General features: G+C 44.5%; 2 protein-coding genes and 1 long non-coding RNA gene across 6 annotated transcripts; 1 reads left to right on the forward strand and 2 right to left on the reverse strand.

Moving 5' to 3' along the window:
* Positions 1–1174: 1174 nt before the first annotated feature.
* LOC111833043 (annexin A5-like) lies at positions 1175–13356 on the reverse strand. Its single transcript, XM_023790948.2, has 13 exons — positions 13150–13356; positions 12882–12926; positions 7582–7666; positions 5477–5571; positions 4500–4613; positions 4190–4280; positions 3848–3927; positions 3332–3382; positions 3010–3103; positions 2750–2845; positions 2375–2433; positions 1956–2078; positions 1175–1514 (listed from the first exon to the last, which is right to left on the reverse strand). The coding sequence occupies exons 1-13, from the start codon at positions 13339–13341 to the stop codon at positions 1452–1454; spliced, it is 1188 nt and encodes a 395-aa protein (XP_023646716.1). The 5' UTR covers positions 13342–13356; the 3' UTR covers positions 1175–1451.
* Positions 13357–13439: 83 nt separating this feature from the next.
* LOC111833049 (uncharacterized) lies at positions 13440–18103 on the forward strand. 4 transcript variants are annotated; one of them, XR_002835663.2, is made up of 7 exons: positions 13440–13500; positions 13813–13890; positions 14291–14339; positions 15064–15104; positions 15501–16303; positions 16490–16624; positions 17709–18103. It is a non-coding gene; the product is annotated as an uncharacterized lncRNA (long non-coding RNA). The 4 variants fall into 4 exon arrangements; XR_002835662.2 differs by having other exon boundaries at positions 13492–13890; XR_002835664.2 differs by lacking the exons at positions 13440–13500; positions 13813–13890; positions 14291–14339 and having other exon boundaries at positions 14961–15104; positions 15501–15608; positions 16221–16303.
* Positions 18104–19292: 1189 nt separating this feature from the next.
* ccna2 (cyclin A2) lies at positions 19293–22527 on the reverse strand. Its single transcript, XM_023790935.2, has 8 exons — positions 22333–22527; positions 21669–21891; positions 21446–21552; positions 21137–21360; positions 20842–21046; positions 20654–20767; positions 19875–20008; positions 19293–19617 (listed from the first exon to the last, which is right to left on the reverse strand). Exons 1-8 carry the CDS (start codon positions 22525–22527, stop codon positions 19566–19568), a joined length of 1254 nt encoding a protein of 417 aa, XP_023646703.2. The 3' UTR covers positions 19293–19565.
* Positions 22528–23333: the final 806 nt, after the last annotated feature.

Below are 23333 nucleotides of genomic sequence, written 5' to 3' on the forward strand. Positions count from 1 at the left end.
AAATAGAATTCACCAGATATTAGAAAAATACATCACTTATATCATTGTACAGAGTGCCTCAAGTAAGTCTGCCATTTATGTTATTGACCAAAATATCCAGGTGCTGAAAATTTTATTAATATGAACAGAACCTTTTCCCCCACGCACGTATTGAACCAAGTAGGCTATAGTGTATTATTTAAATAAGTCGCTTTGTTGGTTGTAGCGCCATCTGCTGATTGTTTCCCATGACTGTCCCAAAGATGGATGAAAGTTAAAAACTTCTCATCACATACAAAGGACTTCGAGGAGAGAAGTCTGAAAACGCAAAATAAACATCCAGATCTGATATTTTCCCTCCAGATTAAGACAAACGTGAAATGATATGACTAAAGCTGCTTATAGCATTTAAATTTCACTCCATGCAGGTCCGTGATGCGCTTGCTTGTACGTATTATATCCTGGGTAGAGAATCCCAGCGCCCCCTATTGAATAGGAGTGATATTTACCATGTAGCACTTTGCGACGCCACCTTCGGCTTGTAGACCGAAACAAAAAGTAGGTTTGTCTCTGAAACAAAGTTATCCTACTTTCACTTTTCATAACGGAAACGCCGTTAGAACATGCCGACAGGGGGGAGATTCAGGCAGACGGGTATATGTGAGTTTGAGGTCCCCGGGATCGAGACTCACCGGGAATATCCAGGAGGTTGCGAGAAAAATTTCAATTTTAAATGAACTATTTCGGCCTTTTTTAAAAAAAATGTATGGCTGCATCTGGCCTTGAGGCAAAATGCCATAAAAATAAACTACACAGGCTTCCATAACGGATTTCTCATTTCGCACCGAAACTTTCAATAAAAGGAAAAAAATACTCTCATCAGCGAGTAACACAGCAAACTATCTGACAGACCACAAACAGCAGAAGTACAGTTAAAAGGACTCCTGTTTTACGGAGGATACTATCACTATGTTTACGGCTTATCGTAGACGATCGTAAATGTATAGGTGTTAACCAAAGGATTCTCTCTATTCACATCTACACATCCTATGAGATCATTAGACTTAAATGTAAAATGCTATTTCTGTATGATAGTCTAAGCTTTTTGGATGCACTCTGAGCGTCAAAGGTTATTAAATCCCCATATCTTTGAATATCGTTTAAACGCACACGCAATAGAGGAAATAGAAACAACTGTCCTTCAAAATTTAATGCGAACAATCTGCAACATAATTAACGGTAACTTGTGAGGCTATTTCATTAACATGTTAATTAGTACTGTTACTGACAATAATAATGTCTTCTTTTTTTTAACCAAGTATAAAGGTCAGTTATGACAATAAACATTATAAGGCTATAGTAACATGGCTATAGTAACATTAGGTGTAACCTTAAGGTAGCAGTACACATTAGCAGGTCTGTGTTTGAAGGTATCACTGGTCCTGGTGTGTGTGTGGCTTTTCTGGTGTGTACTACGCATCATCACCACCGCACAACAGAAGCAGCGCCTTCCTGTAGTCCCCACCTGTGTCACCCTGCAAGGAACACAGCAATGTGTCAGTCAGTCGTTGGCGGAGTAACTCTGAATTTGTTCTACATTCAGAATATGACCCAGGTACAAGCCTGACCTAACACAGTAAGGACCAAATGGTTCCTGCCTGCACTGTTTAAGACACAATGCAACGTACCGATGTTTATCAAGAATAAGTATAATAAATTGATTCCTGTGGGGAAAATCTCTTTCCCTGCCCCATCCGGCTCTCCATGACACTCATGCAGGTGAGAGCGAGCTTGGCAGTGAAGGGCAGCCGTCTGCAGCGGCGCCCATGAAGCTGGGGGTTAAGGGCCTCGCTCAAGGGCTCACGGACATGCGACTATTCTACTAACCCCCGGCTCGAACCAGCAACCTTCTGATCACAGGCACAGAGGCTTAGCCCACAGAGCCGCCCCGCTAAATGTTTATGCCTGAAGTGTACCTTGATCATGGAGTACAGGGATTTGGCAAACATCCGCCTAAAGTTGGCTCTGATGTCCAGCATGTCCAGCTCACTCCTGGATACCATGATTCGAACCAAGGTGTGGTCGTCTGTACCAGCTCCCTGTGGAATAAATGCAAACACCCCCACAGTTAGTCACGGTGCACAATTAATGCCATTTAATCATGCCTGCCATCTGTGAAGCAAGGGCTTCTGGGAAAACTGGACAGAGGGCTGTCCTCTTGCACCCCCTGATTGGCCATGCAAGCTGTCAATGACACAACCCAAACGAAAACACACTGGTGGGTCCGTACATGACTCAAGAAGCACAACGTGTGCCCATCTAGCAAAGTTCACCGAGTATCAGTGGCTCACACTGTGAGAGGGGAAAAGAAAGTGTTATGGGAGGAGAATCCTACCTTCATTGAGTGGTACAGGCCTTCAGCGAAATAGGCTGGGACACTTCGCGCACACTTCACTATGAGGAGAAAAGAATAGTTTGATTCAATAAAAAAGGAGTTCAATCAATATGTGCATTTTTAACTCAGAGTCTCTGAAACACTGGGTCAGCACAAACTGCTGGAAAAATAAAATACACCTTTTATTGCAGGCAGCCTAAATTGCCCAGTGTGTATGTATGTTTATGCCCTGCGATAGACTGGAATCCCAGTCAGAGCGGGTCCCTGCCGTGGGCCCTGTGCTGCTCAGTGACAGGTCATTCTGCAACCCTGGCCAGGACGAGCAGTCAGAAGGTGGATGGATGGATGGACACTGGAGCAGAGCTGTGTGCTCACCTACAGCAAGCATCAATGCCCTCAGACTCCCGGAGGTTTCTCTCTGAATGCTTTCTTCAATCTGATACCCCGACAACTTCATGTATGCGTCAAAAACTGAAAAATACCAAACAACATGGCTGATGAGTTTTCCTCTTAGAAATGACTTGAGACCAGTTTCCCACATTTTTAAGATGGCGATCAATATGAAACAAAGCCCCCGTTTTATCCAGACAAACACGGCGGCCTCTAGCACAAAGCAAGACAGAAAAGCCGCAGACCTTTCCGGAGATGCTCTGCACTTCTGTTGCCCAAGATGGTGATGAACGTCTCCTCATCTGTGCCGAACTTGGCCTCCCCAGCAGCAAACAGGGCCTGGGGGGGGGAGCTGTGTCACATGACTGATTTCCATCCATTGATACTTGACTGAAAGTAATGGCCCGCAGAATAGCATCGCATGAAACATACAGTGAAGAATAAACATTATTATGTGATATAAACCTTCGATATTTCCAGCTACATCTCACTTTGGGGGCTTAGGGCTCATTTTGGGGGAGAGGGGATCCTCAAGGACATGAAGTTATTCTCAGCCAAATTACTGACCTTAGCATCCTGTTCGATGGCCCCATTGTCAACTCCCTGTTGCCGACTTGCCTGAAATGAAGATTAAAATCAGTCTGCTTTTACACTACAGCAGAGTCTCGCTCAGCCCTGCCCCCTTCTGGGGAATATTCTCACTAAAAATACACCCCAAAACATCATTTTCTACAGCAAACCTCGACTCTGTTGAAAGTCCTGTAGTAAATGTATATTTTATATGGCCAGTGCCAGACATGTACCTTCCGTTAATTTAGATCTAATTTAAATGCATCTATTTCCTTATTATTCTGTTTGTACTGAGTAATTTTTTAAATTCGTTTGCACATTTTCCTGTATGCCATGGGTGTGCCATCTTTGCGCTTTGTCTCATTTTGGATTATATGTTTGTTTGTCTGCATTTTATGTATCTTGCTGCTGTATGCACAAGGATTTGCTCTGGGGATCAGTAGAGTTTCTTATTTTAGTTCAGCTTCACTGGATCCAGTGGCCCGCACGCACAGCGCAGCAGGTGCTACGTACCTGAAGGAGGATGACCAATAAGCGCTTGAAATGGCCGGAAGTGTCTCCAGTGACATCATCCTCGAGATTTTTCCCAAACTCTGAAAAGCAGAAGTGCGATTTTCCACTTTATCTCTGACTCACACACTTGTGATTCCACTTCTCAATCCAGATACGCGAATACTGGATTGCATAACTCGTGACTAAATCAGGACCGAAAATCTTTGATCGCGTGTTCTCCAATTAGTTTTCTTCGTAGAAAGTGTCATGCACACATTCGACTATCTAAATAGGTTCTGGTTTAAATCAGCACACAAACAGACGTCAGTCTGATCCAGTCATCAAGGACATGACTGGCCACACCTTGTTTGTAGGCTGCAATGATGTCCCGGATCTGGGCGGGCGTCCTGGAACCTAGGATCTCAACCAAAACCTTCTCATCTGTCCCAGCGCCCTGGAAACCATGAGTAAGGGAGACCCCAGGTGGTGAAACAGGTGAACTGTCCGGGTTCCATTCTGACACACAATTCATACGTTACAATGGACGCATGTCGGAATAGGATAAATTGCACAGACTTTTAGGTGTGAGAATGAGACGGGAACATGCGTGTGATAGATCTCACAGGCAAAATAAACAAATCACAAAGTAGGATGAAACGTCTCCCTTCACTACCTTGATTGCATCCCTGAGCTGAGTCGCATCGAAGATGGTCGGCGGCATCATCAAGCTGACAATCAGCGTCTCGAATTTCCCGCCAAGTTCAGATTTCAATTCATCCACGAGATCCTGCAAACAAAAGCACGGTAAGCATTCTGTACACACCCGGCGGAACGCAAGTCTTTGTGAAGGTGCATTGTAACTGAAGTTACATTTAGAGTGAATAAAAGCAGTTATCAGTAAAAGTGTAGCCTGTGAATGCTTGATATTAATACCGGGCATATTTACAGCACATGGATTATACAGCAGAGGTCTGGTTTCCCCACACAAAATGTGAGAGAAGTACTGAAGAATGTATCTGCCTTTTGTTATACTGATTGCCATTGTGCTGACAGAGAGCGACAATGGGGTAAAGCAACAAGTTAGATCAGATATAAAACCAATTACAATACAATGAAACCTTACTTTTATCATAGAAATTGATCATTATAATACCAGGTCATAGATTTCACTCAGCAAGTTGCAAATGACATACACAGTACTTAGAATTAAACCCTTTTCAGATTTTAATACCACTTAGCAAACATGCAACATGTGCTCAGTGATAACTTTAATCTTTTGAATGTAGAACCTTGTTTCCTAAGTTATCTTTAAAGCAAATATGTTAAACTGGTTGTTTTTTCCATTTGATTCACTACTGGATGTCGATCCAGCATTGGCCGTTCTCGGTCATCACGGCCTCTCGGAGAGCCACCATTGGCTGTTCTCTGTCATCACGGCCTCTCAAAGAGCCACCATTGGCCGTTCTCGGTCATCACGGCCTCTCAAAGAGCCACCATTGGCCGTTCTCAGTCATCACGGCCTCTCGGAGAGCCACCATTGGCCGTTCTCGGTCATCACGGCCTCTCGGAGAGCCACCATTGGCCGTTCTCAGTCATCACGGCCTCTCGGAGAGCCACCATTGGACGTTCTCGGTCTCAGGTTAGTCTCACCTTCCCATGAAGAGTCTTGAACGCAGCCTTGATCTGCTGCCGCTGGCTGTTGCTGCGGGCGGTCAGGAGCTGGAGGATGGCGTCCTCGTCTGTGCCTGGAGACCCAAAGCCAGACACCAAAAGCCATGACAGGTCAAAGTCAACTTCAGATATGATGCATGCGTCATACATCGAGGTGAAACATCGGCCTCGCTGGTCATTAGCACCACAGTGAGTCCTTCCTCTGATCTGCCGCTCAAAGCGGCGTGAACCCAGGCTCTTTGAAAAATGCCAAAAATGAGAAGTGATAAGGACAAGCATTAAGACAAAGAAATGCAGTGAACCATCGGAATGGTGGAGGAAGATTGAGCAAATATGACACGGCATTAGATTAACAGAACGTGCTGTAAGGAAATATTTAGTTTAAGAGTCATGAGACTTTAACAGACCCTGACTTAGGCTGGGAGGAGACATACTGTTTAACAGGTGAACAGTCTGATGGAAAAAGTGGTTGAGAGTATTAATGAGAACTAATGACTGTGGAACAAAGCAGCCAAACTCTGCCAGAAGGGCGGATGGCTGGAAACACCCAGAATAACGGTCTGCATGATCCAGGGGGGGTTTAAATCAGCTTTGAAGGATGCACCATCCTTAGTGCTGTAACCAGTGCTGTCCATTCATCCAGCCGGTTCTGGAAGACCCACGCGTGACTGGTAACCATGGTCTGGAAAACACCATTTCCAGCCCATAATAATAAACAGCTACTTTTCAGCTGTCCCTGTCTCATAAAATGCATTTCTGTCGTTTGTTTTCTTCCTAATTTAGTTGTACGTTACTTGGCACCCAGTTTGGGTCCTCCCCATTACCTGACCAATCAGCTGCCACCTGGGAGAGCACCGTTTGGGTCCTCCTCATTACCTGACCAATCAACTGCCACCTGGGAGAGCACCGTTTGGGTCCTCCTCATTACCTGACCAATCAACTGCCACCTGGGAGAGCACCGTTTGGGTCCTCCTCATTACCTGACCAATCAACTGCCACCTGGGAGAGCACCGTTTGGGTCCTCCTCATTACCTGACCAATCAACTGCCACCTGGGAGAGCACCGCCCTCCCATACTTCCTGCAGCTGGCGACTGGCAGACCACCAACAGGCCAACAGCCACCCCGAAACCTAGTAATTAACTGTGCTTGTCCTGGATTATCTAGGCAGTCTAATTACTTGGTTACCCTGCAACACATTTATCCCCCTCGCACCACACCCACCTGTACATTGCGAGAGATTTAGTCCGTTCAAGCGAGGACCTTCTACTTTATTATGGTACGTGCCATTGAGGCTACAGGAAACATTTCAAAACTGTACTTAAAAAGCAGTTATTTGGGGGAAAGGGGTATTTTGATGGTCATCTTGCAGATAAAATTCACAGTGGGGGAGGAGAACTCCCCCCTCACAATAAATGAATGGCAAATTTGATTGCAAGGGACCACCACCCCACCCTCAAAACATCCCCCACCCAAGCCGATTCCGCTGCTTTTGCTCATGAATCCACAGAAAAGTTGACAGCAGCAGGCTACACTGGACACCAAGCCCTTTAATACAGTGGTTCCCAAACCCCAGTACCGGTCCAGTGTTCCACTGGGCCACAGAATGATGGCGGTAGATCGTCACCCATCCCGTATGTCACAGGATCATCCCATATGAAAAAAGAAAACCCCGTGATCCATTAAAATAAGTGATTTGTTCCATATTTCTGTAGATATTTTATGCCACCCTACGCGCCGCAAATATAATCGTCGCCCTCCCCCATTTGACCGGTCTGTGCATTTTTTGTATGACATAAACCAGTCCACAGAGATCAAAAGCTTTGGTCCCCCCCCCCCACAAGTCCAGGTGGGACTCAAAGGACTCCGTAGACTCCCAGACTCCGCCCCCTTGCCGAGTCTCAGCAATCCTCGGCCTCTCGTCTCTTGTCACGATTATTTAAACAGCCTGTGTCAACACGACGTCGAATGAGCAGGGCCTCACTGAGCGGCACAAAGTGCATGAGAAACCTGAACTTGTACAAACAGCATCCAAACAGTCCAAAGTGAGCATGACAGGATCCGAGGCGGGCGGCTGCACACTCACCCAGCCCCTTCATGGCCTTGAACAGGACCTCAGCATCCTGGTTCGCATTGAAGTTGGCGAACGGCTTCACGGTCCCTCTGGCAGCCTGTAGAGAAATTCAGGCGTTTAAATTCAACATAAAACATCAGAAATGTTAACTGTGACCTTCTCTTGTTGCTGCACATTAGTACCTTGGATGGGGGGTGGGGGGGGGATTGGGGGCAGACCCCTCCTGAAATCGGGGCGGCTGTAGCGGGTTGGCTGAGAAACAAAATCGAACCAACCGGAGCAGTCTCTGGGTCCCTCCCTCTAAATCAGATTATCCATTCCCTGCATCTCCATTGCCCTTGAGCAGTTAAACGGCCAGGCTACGATCACACAAAAGCTCGGGGAAGCCGAGGGAGTGCACCAGCACGATTAAAGCCTTTCATTCTCTACACTTCTCCTTATTTTCCACCCCGGAAGCAAAACAAAGCCTAAACTTATCTTTGGGGACGATCGAAGCCGCAAAGGCTCCAGCTTCACTGGTACCGTTATAAACCATGAATGCGATGAATCATTTCCTCGTGCTTCTCGAGGCCCCAAACCGCTGTCTGAGACCATTCTTGACTTTTCCTTCCTGCTGTATTACACTGAATATTTCAGGCAATTAAGCCCAGAAGAAAATCAATCATATTATTAACAGTAATAAATCAATAAAACAAGACTGCAGGTCGCAAAACACAGGCCTTCTGTGCCAATCCAGCAGTCAAAAGTTATGGTTTGACTCCGAACTCAGTTGCCTTGGCAACAGGAAGGTAAACAGGAAAAAGTATCTGGGCACGTTATAAACACACACGGCCCCCGGCTGCTCTTTCTGATGCATAATGTACATTTTCCATCATTTCCCATAGACCACAAAGAACAACACACATCATTTGTCTTAACTTGCAATCTATTTATACTGAATGGAGCTAAAGTTTTTATGTGCCAGACGAGCAAATATCAGTGAGATATTAACACCCTATCGAGAGAACATGCCACCATCACCTTCTGGTAAACAGTCTCTCCTTGGGGCACAGACCCCATCCAAGTGAAAATGAAAACATGCGCCTTCAGATTAAATACAAGCTGTGCTGTCATAACACCTCACTTCCACATCATAAGGGTCATAAAACACCATTTAAAAGAGACCACCACAGAGAAGCATGAAATGAAAGGGAAGACCCATCCATCCAATCACATCTCCTGTCGGATTTAAAGAGTCCATTTCTGTACCTTAAAAAGTACATTTACCTACAGCTAAGGGTACAATTGGCAGACCCTTGTCGGTACAGCCCCAGAGACAAGCAAAGGTACAAACTGGTACCCTGTTTTCTGACAGCATACAGCAATCACGCATCTGAAAACAATCCTCACTTTTCCTTCCTGCTGTATTATAAAGAATATTTTAGGCAATTAAGCCCACCAATCATATTATTAACTAATAAATAAAACAGACTGCAGATGTCTCAAGTCACAGGCCTTCTGTGCCAATCCAGCAGTCGCAAGTTGAGTATTGACTCACGTTGAAACCTCAGTTTCCTTGGCAACAGGAAGGTCAACAGGAAAAAAAGTATCTGTGCATGTTATAAAAACGCCCTTCCCTTGGCTGCTCTCAGTGATGTGTAGATGATCGTGTGCATTTTCTATTATTTCCCATAGCCCACAAAGAACATCACACATCTTTTGTTTTAACTTGCAATCTATTTATACTAACAACATAAGAAATTTATAAACGAGAGGAGGCCATTCGGCCCATCAAGCTAGTTTGGGGAGAACTTAACTCATAGCTCAGAACTGTTAAAATCTTATCTAGGTCCGATTTAAAGGAACCCAAGGTTTTAGCTTGAGCTACACTAACAGGAAGACTATTCCATACTCTAACTACATGCTGTGAAAAGAAGTGCTTCCTCAAATCCAGTTTTAAATATTATCCCGCTAATTTCCACCTATGGCCATGAGTTCTAGTATTTAAACTAATATTGAAATAGCCATTTGGCTGAACAGCATCCAGACCTGTTAGAATCTTATATACCTGGATCATGTCCCCCCTTAGTCTCCTTTGCTCAAGGCTAAACAGATTCAGCTCAGCTAACCTCTCCTCATAAGACATTCCTCTAAGACCAGGAAACATTCTCGTAGCCCTCCGTTGCACTTTTTCTAAGGCAGCAATGTCCTTCTTAAGGTATGGTGACCAAACCTGCATACAATATTCTAGGTGGGGTCTTACCAAGGAATTATATAATCATAGCATCACCCTCCTTCACTTAAACTCCACACACCTAGAGATGTAATCCAACATCCTATTGGCCTTTTTTATTGCTTCCCCACACGAAGCATCAATATACACACCAAGGTCTTTCTCATAATCAGTTACCTTTATTTCAGTGGAACCCATAAAATGTCTGTACTTTATATTTCTGCTCCCTGTATGGATTACCTTACATTTATCTATGTTAAATTTCATCTGCCAGGTATCAGTCGCTAATTAAATCAAGATCCTGCTGTAGCCTCTGTGCTGCTAGTTCAGTATCTGCTACACCACCCACCTTGATGTCATCTGCAAATTTAACCAGTTTACTATATATATATAGATGTCTATATCATTTATGTAAATTAGGAACAATAGTGGTCCTAAAATTGAACCCTGCGGTACCCCACTATAAACGCAGGCCCACTGTGACATTGTGCTTCTAATTACTACCTGCTGCTTCCTGTCAGTTAACCAGCTTTCGATCCAAGCTGCTACAGTTCCTGAAAATCCCTGCTGCTTTGAGCTTAAGCAGGAGCTGTTTGTGGGGGACAACATCAAAGGCCTTCTGGAAATCTAAGTAGATCACATCATAAGCCTTTTTTAGATCAGTTTCTCTTGTAGCTTCTTCAAAGAACTCAAGTAGATTAGTTATACTGAATGGAGCTAAAGTTTTTATGTGCCAGATGAGCAAGTATCTGTGAGATATTAACACCCTATTGAGAGAACATGCAACCATCACCTTCTGGTAAACAGTCTCTCCTTGGGGCACAGACCCCATCCAAGTGAAAATGAAAACATGCGCCTTCAGATTAAATACAAGCTGTGCTGTCATAACACCTCACTTCCACATCATAAGGGTCATAAAACAAAAGAGACCACCACAGAGAAGCATGAAATGAAAGGGAAGACCCATCCATCCAATCACATCTCCTGGACAGGGTCACATGGGAGAGGCGGGGCTCATCTCAAGCAGCATAGAGCATAAGGCCGAGGAGCTCTGGATGGGATTCCAGTTCTTCACAGGGCACATACAAACTAATGTCAACTCAGGGATGCCAGTTCACCTGACTGCATGTAGACTGCGGCAGAAAACTAGAGTTCCAGAGGAAATTCAAGAAAAAGCACATACATCACGGCAGGATTCAAACACCAAACCCTGCAGCGTGAGCCCACAGTCACCGATCACATATAAATGATATATTCCTCCTGCAAAACATTCATACATAAATTATCATATTGAACAAAGTAGCAATATTTTAATTTAAAATTATATTATTTGCTGAACTGTATGTAACGCAATACACAGTAGAAATTAGATTTTTTTAAATTAAGTTTCCGAGCTAAGTTTTAATCTTCGTTGTGAGCTTGGAATGTAGAATGATAATTCAGTTAATTTGGTAACTAGAGCGAAATGACACTGAGCGATCGCTCCATTGTCAGAGGGCACTGAGCCATGCCAAAGCTGGGTGACGGGCTGTTCTGTATCATACAGTATGGGAGCGTCTGTCTTTAAGTTACTCTGTCAAGCACTTCAAAAATCCACCGAGACATCAGGTACCGGCCGGAGGAATTTCCGGCAGATAACGTGAGAAAATGCCAGATGGAGAAGTCCGTGGACAGGTAAGAAAGGCCGTCGCTAACAGGGTTTGGACCTGAACAAAGATGCCAGCGAGGATGACAGCTTGTCAGAGGGGACTGTGGAGGATGTCACCTCCCAGTCCATCACAACCAGGAAAAAAACTACAGTGGAGCAGATGTTTATAAACATTTCATAACTATTTCAACGGGGAAAAGAGTCACTGGATACAATATCTTTACACAATCTCTCTCTCTCAAAGGCCACATCCAGAGTCATGCGGTTAAGACTCCTTATACCCCAGGTTCAGGTGCTTCTTAAGATGACTAGTTTCAAAAGGTAGAACACAAACACCATAACATATCCCAGAATGCACTGCACTCCAGACACTAGCCATAGTGCTCATACATAATCTGTGTGTCCGACAGTGGATGAGCACTGATGGCATTCATTGCTAGAACTGGTGTTAAATTAGTTAACTAGCCGACATGCAATCGCAATAAACAAACACTAGGCTGTTAATTGGCATTAGGCGTCTGATTGCACTGGAAGCTAATCAAGGGATTTAGTGGCTCCTTTAGTGTCATTAAACGCCACAATGCAAAGCCTGCAGATGAATCCTGACAATCAGCAATGTAGCCCTGAGTATGTGGAAATAGTAGAAATGAGTCGCTGGTTTGGCTGAAAAACAAAATAATCTGGATGTGTTCTGGGTACGTTACTCTGGTCTGTGTTTAATAATTTCCATTTGCAGTTTTAAATCCCATTTTCCAGTCTTGCCTTTGGGGTGACTGTGATCCTCTCAATTATAGAGCAAAGCATAGAAAAGGTCCAGAGCAAAGTTTTACCAAACTCATTGTTTCTTATAAATGCTGCAATCTGCAAAGGAACTCTTATCTAACAGCATTTCTTCGCAAAGTAAAAAGTATATGTGTAATCAAACAATGCAGTTATGGTCCATTTGTGAACACTCCAAGACAGGGACCACACCCAAGCTCTCGGGCACGGAGCAAACTTTCTGGTGTCTCTCAGCAGACCGCCGTATTTAACGACTACGTGGAAGCATCTGGACCATGGCTGGCCGCCCACGCACGTGACTCATCAGCAGTTCCCAACATCCGAAATACAACCCAAATTCAACAGTGTCACAGCCTCTCACCCAGAAGTAACGTGAAACACTGGATCATGTGCACACGCCCACATACACAGAAAGACCGACACACATTCATACTGTCCATTCCCGGCCATTTAAAACATTAAACCGTGTCTTTAACATGCACACACTAAAAGGCAGAAATTTAAGATGCGTGCCTTAAATGTTTTGTGCGTGAAAAACCAGTTTCCTTTTTTCCCCTACAAATGTTCAGTTACATGCGGAACTCGCCGGGCAGGTCGATTATCAGCCGCACCCTCAGTCAGAAGATAACTTCGTAAGATTTAGAAACTTTTTACAAAGTTATTTAAACTTACCATTGCAATTACTTTGGGGTCCCCAGCGGAAAAAAATGTAACCGACTGAAAAATGAGGAAAACAACAGTATTAGATATAAATCACGTAAGTAAATAAACTTTAAGTAAATAACAGTACAATAAAGCATTTAAGGAACACTTTGTTTAACTTCCCCTACGCGGATGAATAGGCCATCCCGGGTATTAATCACAGGTAAGTTTTATGCTGACAATACTTAAAGTGTCCGTTTTAAATAGCGTGGATCTCGGTTAAAGCGACGGCAAAGACCTTGGCAAAGAGGCAGCACCGCAGTCCCACCGAAGCCGCTACGCCCGGAATGCAGCGCCGCCTCGCCGCATCAGGCGGCTTTACCCCGGCGCTACGCCACGCCTTGCCACGCCTCGCTGTCACCAAGGACCTTGTGCGCACCGCGAAGCCTGGGAAATAGAGTTCTTCAGCTGGCTTCCCTTTTCCATCCATCCATCCATCCAGGGACCCCTGACAAATTACCTTGTCCCCAGTCAGGTGTCCCCAGGGTATCTATGCCCTTCCGGCGCCCCAGTATCTTCCGCCCATTTCATATTTTACGTCTCATTAATGCAAAACCAGATTTTAAAAATGCAGCAAGAATAATTATTGGTAAATATGGGGATACGTCGTGTTGTCTTTATATAACTATCATGGTAGGATTGTAACTATTTGTGACTTTTCGGATATAGAGCATAGACAGGTGGATGGGTAGCGTGTATAACGCGAGCATTATCAAGATATGTTTGCAGACATTAAATATGAATCGTTAAAATGGCTAGAAAATGTCGATTTCGCAAAAACATTTTGAAACATTTTTCCGTTGCAGTAATTACGCTTAAGCCCGGGAGTGAATTTAGGCATGTTATTAATTCCCAAAATGAAATGTGAGGATAATTTTTTCCATTTTTTTTTCATCTTTAGAATCCAAAATGTTGAATGAGCTGGTTTTACTCGCTTTTCCTGGGGACAGAGTATCAGGAAGTAACCTGCAGTAGCGAGGTACAACGTGAAATCTGATATATCACATTTGGCACACAGCAGAACTGACCCGCCATTGTGTCCGGCTCAGCAATTCCAGCTGCTTAATTGAATCCACTGAATTGAATAATTACAATTAAAATGGCCATGTAGCCAATTACAAAGGCAAAGCTTCACATTTTATACATATTCCACACTCAGCAGTTCTCAACAATACCTGCAGTCAAACTTACAGTCCTTTTCATACTATCAGGGCTACAGTGTTACTATTTCAGATACATTTACTTACAATCTGGTTAAAATATCTAAATAAAAACATCTGACTTTTTATATTTTCACCAGTATTCTGCTAAGGAGGCTACACTTCTTTTTGGTAAATCTCTTACATTTATATACTGATAGAAGCGGGTTTGGTTTCCAGATCCCCGAAGTGAAATCTTACTGCACCGAGGGGACAGACAGCAGGAGAGGTCTGTCATTTCTGAGCCCTGTGTATGTGCGCTTTGTTTTACTAAATGAAAATACTGCAAAACGGTGCTAACAGCCAAGGGCGTAACTTTGGGATGAGCATTGGAGGGGTTGGGGTCTCCACCCATTTCATGGGGTTATATTGGCTGATTTTGATTATTGGGGGGGGGGGGTACGCCCATGCTGACATCATCTGTTTACACCAGGGGTGTCAAACTCCAGTCCTGGGGGGCCGGAGCCCTGCACATTGTTGGGATTCCCCTCATTTAACACACTTGATTCAACTCCTTGTGCTAATTACCACAATGCTATTGAACCGAATCATTTGTGGTGGAAAAGGGAAAGAACTAAGCTACACAGGGCTCTGGCCCCCCAGGACTGGAGTCTGACACCCCTGCTTTATAGCATATTAGGTGATTTTAAAATCACAGCCTCAAAATAAATCACACATGGAAGATATGCAATATCTGACATTCAGACATTTCTGAACCCTGTCTTACAAATGAGCAGATGGTGTCATGAATATTTTTATTGTGCTGTCAAATTGCTTTTTGGGAATAATGTGCTTTGGAAGCTAAATTAATCCACAAACATGCCCTTATTTAGTCGTTCTGCCTCGTGTAGCATGGCAATCTTGTTTAGGAGACTTCAGCATGTGACACCCTTGTGGGTTGGATAAATTCCCTTTTGTATTTTACGGAATTTTCATTGCATCTCCCTGCACAGAACGCCGTCTTCTTGGGTCTGAGAATAGCGGCAGAGTTCAGGTAAAGTTTGTATCTCGCATTTTCCTTTATATTGAGAAAACATGCAAAACACTATGCATGAAAAGCACAGGACATAAGCTTTATAGTGACTGATGTACTGGGATCTTGTCCTCTTTCTGATTAATTATATTTCACCAAGGCTGAGTCCTCATGACTCATCCTAGCTTATTATTTCAACATAATAAATAGCTAAATGAACACATTTCTACAAGGAATATAAAAACACTGTCAAACTAGATCAATGAGTTCGCTTCTGGTGAGGAACAGGGTTCATAAATTCATCTGGAGTCTGCCTGCAGTGTTTAGTATTGATGACCGACGAGTTGAATCTAATGTGTATTTAGATATCACACAATCTCTGATGTTTTCTGTTCGTTGGTGCACTTTGACACGCAGGATGTGTCAGCATCTTCAGGAGGGTGACGTGGCCGTCAGCAACGTCCCATGATTCTGCTGAGACCAGGAATCATACCTGAATACGGGAAGACTGGGGGACACCAAACAGTTATGGAACAGTCTTCTGTTGGACTGGATGGGATTATGAAGAGAAATTGCAGTGCTGATTTAGATGTCACACTGATTTGAAGAGAAAGTACAGGGCTGATTTAGATGTGAAACTGATTTGAAGAGGAAGTGCTGAAGTAGTTGTTGAATTGATTTGAAGAGAAAGTGCAGTACTGATTTAGACAATGAATTTATCTACAGAGAGAGTGCAGTGCTGATTTAGACAATGAATTTATCTACAGAGAGAGTGCAGTGCTGATTTAGACAATGAATTTATCTACAGAGAGTGCAGTACTGATTTAGACAATGAATTTATCTACAGAGAGAGTGCAGTACTGATTTAGACAATGAATTTATCTACAGAGAGAGTGCAGTACTGATTTAGACAATGAATTTATCTACAGAGAGAGTGCAGTACTGATTTAGACAATGAATTTATCTACAGAGAGAGTGCAGTGCTGATTTAGACAATGAATTTATCTACAGAGAGAGTGCAGTGCTGATTTAGACAATGAATTTATCTACAGAGAGAGTGCAGTGCTGATTTAGACAATGAATTTTAATTTGGATGGTATTCTTCATAACAAACACCAGACTTAAAATGCTCTGCAGTATCTTTCAGCTAATGCCTTTCCAGCCTGAGACATTATATCACACTCAGCAGACATATCCAGTGTTCTCCGGCCAGCACTGAGGTAAGCAAACACCAGGTGCTCTTCACTGCAGTCACTGACTTCTCTCTTGCTGTTTATTTAGCTTTTGAAACATCTGGGGGGCGGGGCAACATTTTTAGTGGAGCCACAGAAAAAAACAAACCCACCCCCTGGTTCAAACTACAACACATAGCTCTGTGTGCATGGTGTGGTTTCACCGCCCCTAAGGATCCAGACAGAGCAGAGAGGAGGCCTGACCTAAGGATCCAGGCAGAGCAGAGAGGAGGCCTGACCTAAGGATCCAGGCACAGCAGAGAGGAGGCCTGACCTAAGGATCCAGGCACAGCAGAGAGGAGGCCTGAGGTGAGCTTCATAGGCCTTTCCTGTCCTCGTTCTTTTCCATACAAGAAGGTCTTTGTTATTTTGAAGGAAGCATCAATGTACTTCCTTCAGAAGCTGGTTGACCTATGATGGGCGAGGCTCAAACAGGTGCTTTGCATGTAAAATCAAAGCCCATATTTTCCCCTTGAATTAATAAATCAAGCTATGAAGTCTTGACAAGCTCATAAGTGATTTGTATCATGTAATGCAACTAGAAGCCACTTTAAACATTTTAATGTGGATAAATGATGCAGTGACAAGTTCCGTCTCTTCACTAAGACACTATGTGCTGTTTTATTTTCTATGCATTTTATTTTTTAACATTTTGAACTTTTGTGATTTATAAATGTAAAGTCTTGCACTTGAGCACAACAGCAAATAAGCAAAACATCCTCTGTCCAACATCAGGGCTAAAACGTTCAGTTTAGAAAGGATTTCACGACTTAAAAACCCTTCAAAAGACAGTCAGTAAGCAATCTGTACAGATACATTTCAGTACTAAAGCTCAGTAAGCGACTAATGAAAAACAATGAAAACATTAGGAAAGTGTCATCACACCATTTTGTTCAGATATACGGTACATTTGTGACCAGGTTTTATGGTTTGTGCTGCTGACTACCGATGAAATCCAAGGAATATTACACATAAATATTAATGGTTCATTAATTATGGCTGTTGCAGCGCGATTTTTTGCTGTGCTGTAAGCTGATTGAAAGCCTCTGGCAATCCCACACGGCTGGACGTTTTAATCAAGTAATTACCTGGATGGGTACAACAGAGGCGGATTTCATAGGTTAGATTATAAACCAAGATGTTTTTTTTCTTCTTGACAATGCAAACCACTGCATTTTTAAATAAACATAAACAACAAAATGCATCATACCTTGTTCACAGATGGAGAACTTTTTAAATTGCAGTGAGATACTTAAGATACAATAATCAGGCAGAACATCTGTGCGTGAGACAGAGAAGGAAAATCATTACCAGGACATTCCGACAGTCATGGTGTCGCTTCAAAAAGCCCCCTGACCTTTCTTGCGATGTGCTGGCGCCCCCTGCTGGCCAGTCCTCACAGCACACACACCGCCTGCTGTCCCGGGGGCCTCCGGACCGTGGGGCCAGGCTTGAGGGCTGCGTTCCCCACCGAGTCTCTCAGCTGCTTGATGAGGAGCCACAGCAGCAGAGCCATGAGGAGCAGCATCGCCGAGAACATCGCCACGTAGACGCCCAGGTTCCAGGCCCAGTCCACCGCCACGGGCCACGAGGTGGATGGTACCAGGGACATCCTGGGAGCGGGCATGTTGCTGTCTGGTGGGGCACTGGGGCAGTTCAGCAGTCCTTAGTGCCCTGGTACCACATCACTCCTTCCTGTAATCGTACACCCAGGATGCAGAGCTTGGTGCCAGTGGATTCATCTTTTATGTGAAAATGATTAAATTTCCTTTTATGGTAGCAAATTTACTAGCCAGCCACTGTCCTTTATGTGGGGGATGAGGCTGCTTTTCTGGCTTGGAGTCCTTGAGGGGCCAGTGTTTTCCCCGCCTGTGAGCCTGTAGATGCTCAGACCGCTTTCAAATTCATCACAGCGCGTACGCACACGCCCCCTCCCGCTCCCATTGGCTGCCGGGCTCAGATTCAGAGAGCCGTATCAAAAAAAAAGCACAGCGGCCAATCAAAGGACGCAGAAACGAAACGGCAGGTTTCTGGAATCTCAAATGCTTAACGCAGACAGGCAAATATACACTCCATCAGGGAATTCGTTTAGCACTCAAACAAAAGTCTCGTCAGAGTTCCCCTCCGGCAAATCATACAAATATCGGGAGTAACTGCCTTTGCTGGGCCCACGGCTTAATTGAATCATCCGTTTCTGCCCAGGAGCAAATCTGAATATGAAAGTTGAATGAAGCTGATACTTGTGATTAATGGATGAAACCCATCCTCCGAATGTTTACTTAGATATTCTGTACAGCTGTATTAAACAGTAGACTAAAGCTGTTCAGAGACACGCGAGTAAACAGAGAGGGACACTAAAACATCCCTGTAATAAACCACTTTATTTTCACATTTTAAACGACAAGCCATTACATAACAGGAATGGAAAAACCATAAAGTTTTTGCAGTCGGACATTAGCTCAAGTAACGTAGTGACCTGTGAATTGTCAGGCAGCATCTCTGCAATGGCCCTTAGATGCCGATTGTTCCCAGAAATGAACTGGAAAATTGTTAAGATTTATGTCAAGGAAATACGGCGGTTGTGAATGAGGAACTTTACCTAGAAGTCACAAGATTAAAAAAAAAATAAATGCAGCCGGCCTCACATCCTGAAGAATAGCTGCTGGCCAACTTCAGCGTGACCGCTAGCATCCAAAGCTTATGGCATAAACAGCAACGTTAAAGATTCAAGTACACAGCCTTGAGTCTGAGGGCTACCATGTGTCTATAGGAGACCAGGGGAGATCCCTTCCCATGGAACGGAACCCCAAAAATGGCAGGAAGACAGACCTTCCCAAAGTGAGCATGGCATTACTAAAATTACTCCTTGAAACTGACTATTTACAAAGTAGCAATGGTTACAATTACAGCAACATTAGAGATTCAAGTTCACTGACTGCTGTTATTCTCACTGAAGAAAGTTCACACATACAAGAGAGGGGAGCAGGCTGACACAGCACCTTTATTGATGAAATGGTCAAAGCAGATTTCACAGCAGTGAGACGACACTTCAGCAAACAAGCAGACTCCCGATTTTTAAAAACGTGATTAACTAAAATTCAAAATTTCAGGCTGTATCAAATGTAACGAAGCGCTACAAGATTGCACATTAAAAACTTTGATTAAAAAGTAACATTACAAGGGTCAAAGGAGCCCCCAGTGGATTATAAAACTGTACAAAACCTACAAATGGGGCAAAATAAAATAAAAGTCAATTCAGGATCAGCTTCTCCGGCGGCTCAATGAGGGAGACTTTGTGGTACCTGAAAGGCAAGAATTCACAGTCTGAAATGCATCTGAGGATCCGCAGCTGATCCGTACAGCTCTGTACAAACCACTAGACAGATCTGCGCTCAACACAAAAATCAGACCAAAACCAAATAAACTTGCTACGGCAACCTCCTTTGTGATGTCACAAGGGGTGATTGGGTTTTAAAGTGTGTAAGCCTCAATGTGGTCTCCCTGCCTCTAAACACGGTCTCCTCAGCTCCTGAAAGAGCCATTAAAGCCTAGAGCTTACTTTGAAGTCTTGTACTTCTCCCTGACGGACTGCTGTGCGTGCCGGGGGGAGTTGAGGTAGGTCTGGTGTAGATCCATAATGCAAGGGGTGAGAACCTCCAGTGTGTAGCCAGTCACCTGCTCCAGAGGTTCCGTCTGAAACAGGGTGACGAAGCGGTCAAAGCAAAACATTCCACAGTCAGACTCCACAGCTGTGGATGGGTGCCTTTCAGAGGACCGCATGCTACAGATGGGCAAGAACACGAAGGACATCCATCCATCTTCTGAAACTGCAAGCCCTATTCAGGAGTCTGGAGCCTACGGGCGCAAGGCAGGGAACAACCCAAGAAGGGGCACCAACCCATCACAGGGCACACAGATCAGGACATAATGACCACAAATCTTAGTAAGGACATTTGGATACAGTGGAGAAGGTCATGGGTGAAGCTCTGCGTGTTCAGCAGAGGTCGTGTTCCACATCACTTCTCGCAGGTTCCCCATGAATGCAGAGCTACTAGACCCCATGCGTTCTACACGTTAGCCTGTACCACCTCAACATTCTGATGGTACAACCCGAGGGGTGTTGATTTCAAGCATCACTTCTTACAATGGATTCACACCGCCTTCATAACCCCATCCACCAGAAGAGCAGGGAGAGAAGTCGCCCAAGTTGCATGATTGCAATTCATACAAAACACATCTTCCCAGTCTGGACTGCTAAATTCACTGTCAGTAATATGAAGTAAAGAAAGATGTACAGGTCCATCTTAAAACCCAACTGGGCTATGCAGAGGAACTTACCCACGATCCTCCAGAAACCGTGTAGTGCGCCAAAGTGAACGCTGCCGCCGCCATTTGTGACGGAAGGTATTTCAGGAAAGGGTCCGAGTCGATTAAGCTCAGCTCACCCAGGAACTGCAAGAGAAAAAACATGGAATCAGACTCCTTTCCACCTACAAGGCTCCCATCACGGATGTGAACTCACTCACCATTGACAAGCTCTCAGTGCTTTTGCAGACTGGCTCACACAGGAAGTACTGGGTGAGAAACTGGTTGATCGTGGGGGCAGCAAGCTCAAAAGACAGGACTTTCAGGACGAGGTGCTCCATCCTCAAGACCTGGTTCTTTGTGTACGTGTCATCGGTGATATAGACGAACTCTGACACCATTGGGGGGTAGATCTCTTCAAACTTCCTTCAAGGGGGATGGAGACAAACCATATTCAAGAATATTCAAGAAAAGCACGGCTGAAGTTGAGGAACACCATGGGGCCACCACACTCACGAAGCCAGGAGCATGGCAGCCGTCCCGACCAGCTGCAGCTTCCCTCTCAGCACAGACATGGAGGACAGGAAACGGTCGATGTAGTTGACAGCCAGGTAGAGGGTCTCGTTCTGAAGCTTATACTCCTCCCCAACCTCGACGAGCCAGTCAACAAGAATGGCCCTCATGCTGCTGGTGATATCGGGCTGCTTTTTCATGTAGCCTGCTTTCGGTCTCAATTTCAGCTACGGGAAGGAAAATACGCCATTTCAGACTCAATTGAAGGTAAATCCTGTACAGTTTGACAAACTGCAGATCCACGTTCCTCACCTCCATCTCTCTTAAGTACGTGTGGATCTCAGAAGAATAAGCTGTTGCCTGGCTCACATTTAACAGCTTCTCCTCAGCGTCGACTATCGACATATCCATGGGGGAGTCTGGGGGAGGGAATCAGCAGCAACACTCAAACTCAAGTCATTCAGGAGTATGAACAAACACATTGACCATCTACAGAAAACCCATACCAAAAATTTGCCAACACACACCAACTCACCGAAACTGACTTCCATGGGTATGTCAATAGCCGCAAGGGGCTGTCGGAGGGCAGTAACTGCTGGGTGCAGGGGCAGAAGGGCATTTTCCGGTGCCTTAGTTCTAACTGGCTCCTGCTTCTTTGGGACCTCTGGTTCATCCAGGTGGATCTGGAACGGGGGCTGTTTGCTCCCCACAGCACCTTTACAATCATCTTCGTTTTTGGACACTTTGGAGGCTGCGACCTACAATTTCACAGCTGCCGTCAGTTGCAACTTGAACAACGGCCACTACACTGGGAACTAATCGTTACGCTGTATTACATGAAAATGCAATCCTAATATGAAGCAGACACGAGTAATCAGGTCTGTAAGCGAAATACAACGAAAAGCGAAGTTGAATTTGGTCTGAGTCCCCACCCCATCCTCCACTGGATGGAGTCACTTAAAATGGCGGATAACAAGTAATGTTGTGATATTTAAAAAGTCGCCAACGAAATGGTTGTATTTCGCATGGAGCAACAAACCATGTCTGCCATCATTATAGATATACAAAATGAAGTCTAGGAAAATCGGGCTTCTCGCATACTGGTATGCCCAAGTCGTACCGCCAATACTGCCTTCCAATGCATGGGTTCATGACTAGTTATCATCTAATGCAAGTTAAACTGGGCGGCCCGTACCCACCTTGGCTGCGCGCTGCGATGGCGGCCGGCGTCGTTGGTTGTTCTGCGGCAGCGCCCCTAGCACTGTCCGGGTGGTCGGTCTGGCGCACGCATCCTCCCGGTTCTCCTTGCCAGCAAGCCGCAATCCGGGCGGCAAATTCTCTTGGTTCCGTCGCTCAGTCACAGCGTCCGTTCCTCCAGGACTTATAGTCGCCATTTGTTCTCGCTTTCTCGGTGGAACTTAGGTTTTCGTGGACGGGGGGATACTAGGCTATTTAACGTGATCAGAAAGTAAAAAAGAAAAACAAAACACGCCGCCGATCGATTAAAAACGAAACGGATTACCGAGGACCGGGGACCGAACGTTGCTTAGGGGCATGGACTGTTACTGCAGATATGGAGCAAATATACCATTAATACTCCGCGATGCACGCAGACCCAAACGAGGCAGATAATGGATAAAATAAAGAATGCACCTTTAAATACATATCTAACTAGAGCTGATTTACGTCCCCCATGTCGGGTCCCTCCAGCCTGAAATCCAAGTCAAAACCTCACAGCCTTTCCACTCACTTGAAAGTTGCAACTTTCCTAGTTCAAGTAGCCCGCGACTATTAAAACCATCCAATCAGGGCTGGAGCGTTCTTTGACGTCACTGAAGTACGGCGGCCGAAAGGCCCAAAATTGCTTTGGGGGCTTCACGCACCGTAAACCGTTGAAAATTAAATGTATGGCCTTTGTGCCGCTTCGGGCGGGATTTAAAAAAGGTTTGGTAATGAGTTCAGTGGTTTCCAAAATAACATGAAAGTTTAAAACAGCAACAGTCTTAGGTGTTCTGAAATACCAACTTTCAGCCTCCCATAAAATTCTTAAATATCTGCTTCATGAGTTCACGGTACACAGTAAGTCTATATATAAGACCGAAAGCGTAAATCCTAACTACTTATAATACTAATACTGTAGTGGTAGTTTAAACAGGAATAATTTATTAGAGTACAGTAAAATGTATTAATTGGTAGTTAT

This window comes from Paramormyrops kingsleyae, chromosome 12 (assembly GCF_048594095.1).
Source record: "Paramormyrops kingsleyae isolate MSU_618 chromosome 12, PKINGS_0.4, whole genome shotgun sequence".
Classification (NCBI taxonomy): domain Eukaryota; kingdom Metazoa; phylum Chordata; class Actinopteri; order Osteoglossiformes; family Mormyridae; genus Paramormyrops; species Paramormyrops kingsleyae.